General features: G+C 31.4%; 1 protein-coding gene across 1 annotated transcript in view; it reads left to right on the forward strand.

Annotated features, from left to right (window-relative positions):
• LOC106773404 (anthocyanidin reductase ((2S)-flavan-3-ol-forming)-like) overlaps positions 1–1,648 on the forward strand; it is a 3,600-nt gene extending 1,952 nt beyond the window's left edge. Inside the window, exon 6 of the mRNA XM_022785925.1 lies at positions 1,402–1,648. Coding sequence (XP_022641646.1) covers positions 1,402–1,484 — 83 coding nt within the window. The 3' untranslated portion in view covers positions 1,485–1,648. The remainder of the gene's footprint in view (positions 1–1,401) is intronic.
• The last annotated feature ends 1,088 nt before the right edge of the window (positions 1,649–2,736 follow it).

A 2,736-nucleotide genomic window follows, 5' to 3' on the forward strand; every position in this document is an offset into this window, starting at 1 on the left:
AATAATATATTGCGTAGTGGACATGAATTGAGAAGAAAAAGGGGGATGAGCCATATCTGGAGGTTCTGCGCATGTACATCAGTCTAGATTAATCTTCTATATTTTAACAGTTTCTTTTCTTGAATCGTAAGAAGCTATTCTCCATTGTTTTGTAGTTTAGTTTCTACAAGTAAGAAATATCATTTGCTTTATTATTGAGCTTTCCAGACTTATTATAAGGATTTAACATTTAAGATCTCATCTCATTAAACCCTTGATTAATTTCTTTTTGTCTTCATATGGTAGGAAATTATTCCTTTAATTCAAAAGAGAATTGAGCATCAGCGTTGGGATTGCTAGTTTTCTAGCTTTCTTACTATGCTTATAGTCCACTCTTCTCGTTGAATTTGAAATCTAGACTCATCTGGCAAAATATTTAAGTTGAGCCCTTGATCTATACTGATGACCATGTGTGGACTTTGAGACAGAATTTACTTTGTCTATACTCGTGTACTCCTTTCTCATGATATGATTTTTTTTTATGAGAAAATGTAGTTTTGTTCAGGATGTAGTAATTTGTAGAATGACCTTCATGGTTTTGCCTAATCCTTTATTATTTTGTACTTTAGTGTGATAAAATAATTTGTTTATTACAAAATTGTTCTAACTAAATTATTTTATTTGTAGATCTTTAATGATTTATCTTTAATGATTGAAGACATTAAAACTAAGTGGGTTTCTTTTATTTTAAGTGTGAGTAAATTGTAGAAACCTGACTACAATGTAATGTAGGTACATGTTATATTTGAATTTAATATATATGATTTGGTGTACAAATTATGTATTAAATATTATTACACATTTTAATGTTTGAAATGAATTTCATTAGGTTAGTTTAATTGAATATATTCATTTCATGCTAAATTGATTATAAATTGATTGATGAGATTATAATACAGGAAATTAAGTGGAAATTGAATGGATATGTCAAACATAATAATGAATTCTTTTTTTTTACAAAACACCGGACTTATTATGATGGACTTTTTTGTCTGTCATAATACACTGAACCTATTATGATGGACTTTTCTGTCCGTCATAAAATGCACAAATCTATTATGACGCCCAGAACTATGATGTCAGGTTATCCGCCATAATAGGTCATTTTTACCCGTCATAAAAAGCATTTTTTCTACTAGTGCTGGAAGTCTTGCCATGAATGTTTAATCTTTAGAACCCATTTCAACTAAAAATTCAGCATTGAAAGCACATGGATATAATAACCTCAGTTGCATTTCTGATGTGGAAATTTACCAAAGAAACCTTCTTTTGGGGGGTGAGGCAGCTTATGCACCTTTGGATGAGGATTTGCATTTCCAATGGTTGCAGGGTAAATGTTATAACATGAACTTTGGTATGCAGAATATAGGAATGTCAGAATCTTTATCAGCATGAACCATGTCATGTTGTCACCACCGTGTCGGAAATCGCACAACCAGATTTGAACCATCATTACGGCGCGACACCAAGCGAATCCTAAATGCCTAAATTGAACTCACCACCACTGTGCAACCTGCAAAAACGCAGAAGGCGAGACCCTTCAATAGAGTCCAAGCCAATCTAAGGTTGTTTTCATGAATGTAATCAATTTATGTGGAAGAGCCTTTTGAATCGTTGTTGGCTCTGAACTAGGAAAACTCCATGAGAGAATTGATCATTCAATTTGATAGATTTGTTGGGTTATTAAGGGATTGGAAAAAAACAAATTTCTTCTTTCTTTTACCTTGCCATTTTCCTTTTATTTTCTTAATGATTCTATCATTGTTTGATTTCCTCTATAACGCGGCAAAACAATGTGATCTTCTTGGATGTGTCGCGGGAAAGGTGAACAGTGTGATCTTCTCGGATGTGTCACAGGAAAGATGAGTGTGAGAGAGGTAAGAACTTCAATCCATGAAACTGTAAAAAGAAACTTATTGGTGCAAAGTTTTCCGTTCAAAGCTATGAGGCGGCGTTTAGACAGTTATACAAGACTTAATAATAAATTAAATAAAAAATTTCACATAATATAAGATGTATACATATGTGTACACCACGTCATCAAAGTTAGACGACGTTACTGGAAACTTAACAGAAATGGTTTAATTGGTCAATTTTTACAAGTTTACAGACCCGATTGAGACGAAAAAAAAAAACGATGATGCATTTGAGATTCACCAAGAAATACCAAAATGAAATTAAGGTTTAAACCAATATTTTATCAAGAATGACCATAATTAATTTTCTTTTTATTTTAATTATCAATTCACAGTGCGCATGCCCTTCCATGCCTTTCAAAGGACGTTATTGTATGATAATTAAAAGTATCTTCCAATTATTGAATGAAAAATAAATGTGTTAGGCATTTCTTCCTTTTAACAATACTCGTTTCCACTTTTGTTTTTTTAGTTGTGAGTCATGATCATGTCTTCTTTTAGGAAAAAAACAGTCATATCCTCATTCTAACAATAAAGCGCTCTATATAAACGGTGACACTTCCCATATATAGCATACCATAATTGTTTGTGACTTTGTATTGTTGAGTGTTCATTCATTATATGATGGCAATAGAGAGAGCTTTTCACATGAAGGTTGGTGAAGGAGAAACTAGCTATACCAAAAATTCCTTACTTACACGTATTATCTCTTATATATATATATATATATATATATATATATATATATATATATATATATATATATATATATATATATATA

This window comes from Vigna radiata, chromosome 9 (genome assembly GCF_000741045.1).
Source record: "Vigna radiata var. radiata cultivar VC1973A chromosome 9, Vradiata_ver6, whole genome shotgun sequence".
In the NCBI taxonomy this organism is placed as follows: Eukaryota; Viridiplantae; Streptophyta; class Magnoliopsida; order Fabales; family Fabaceae; genus Vigna; species Vigna radiata.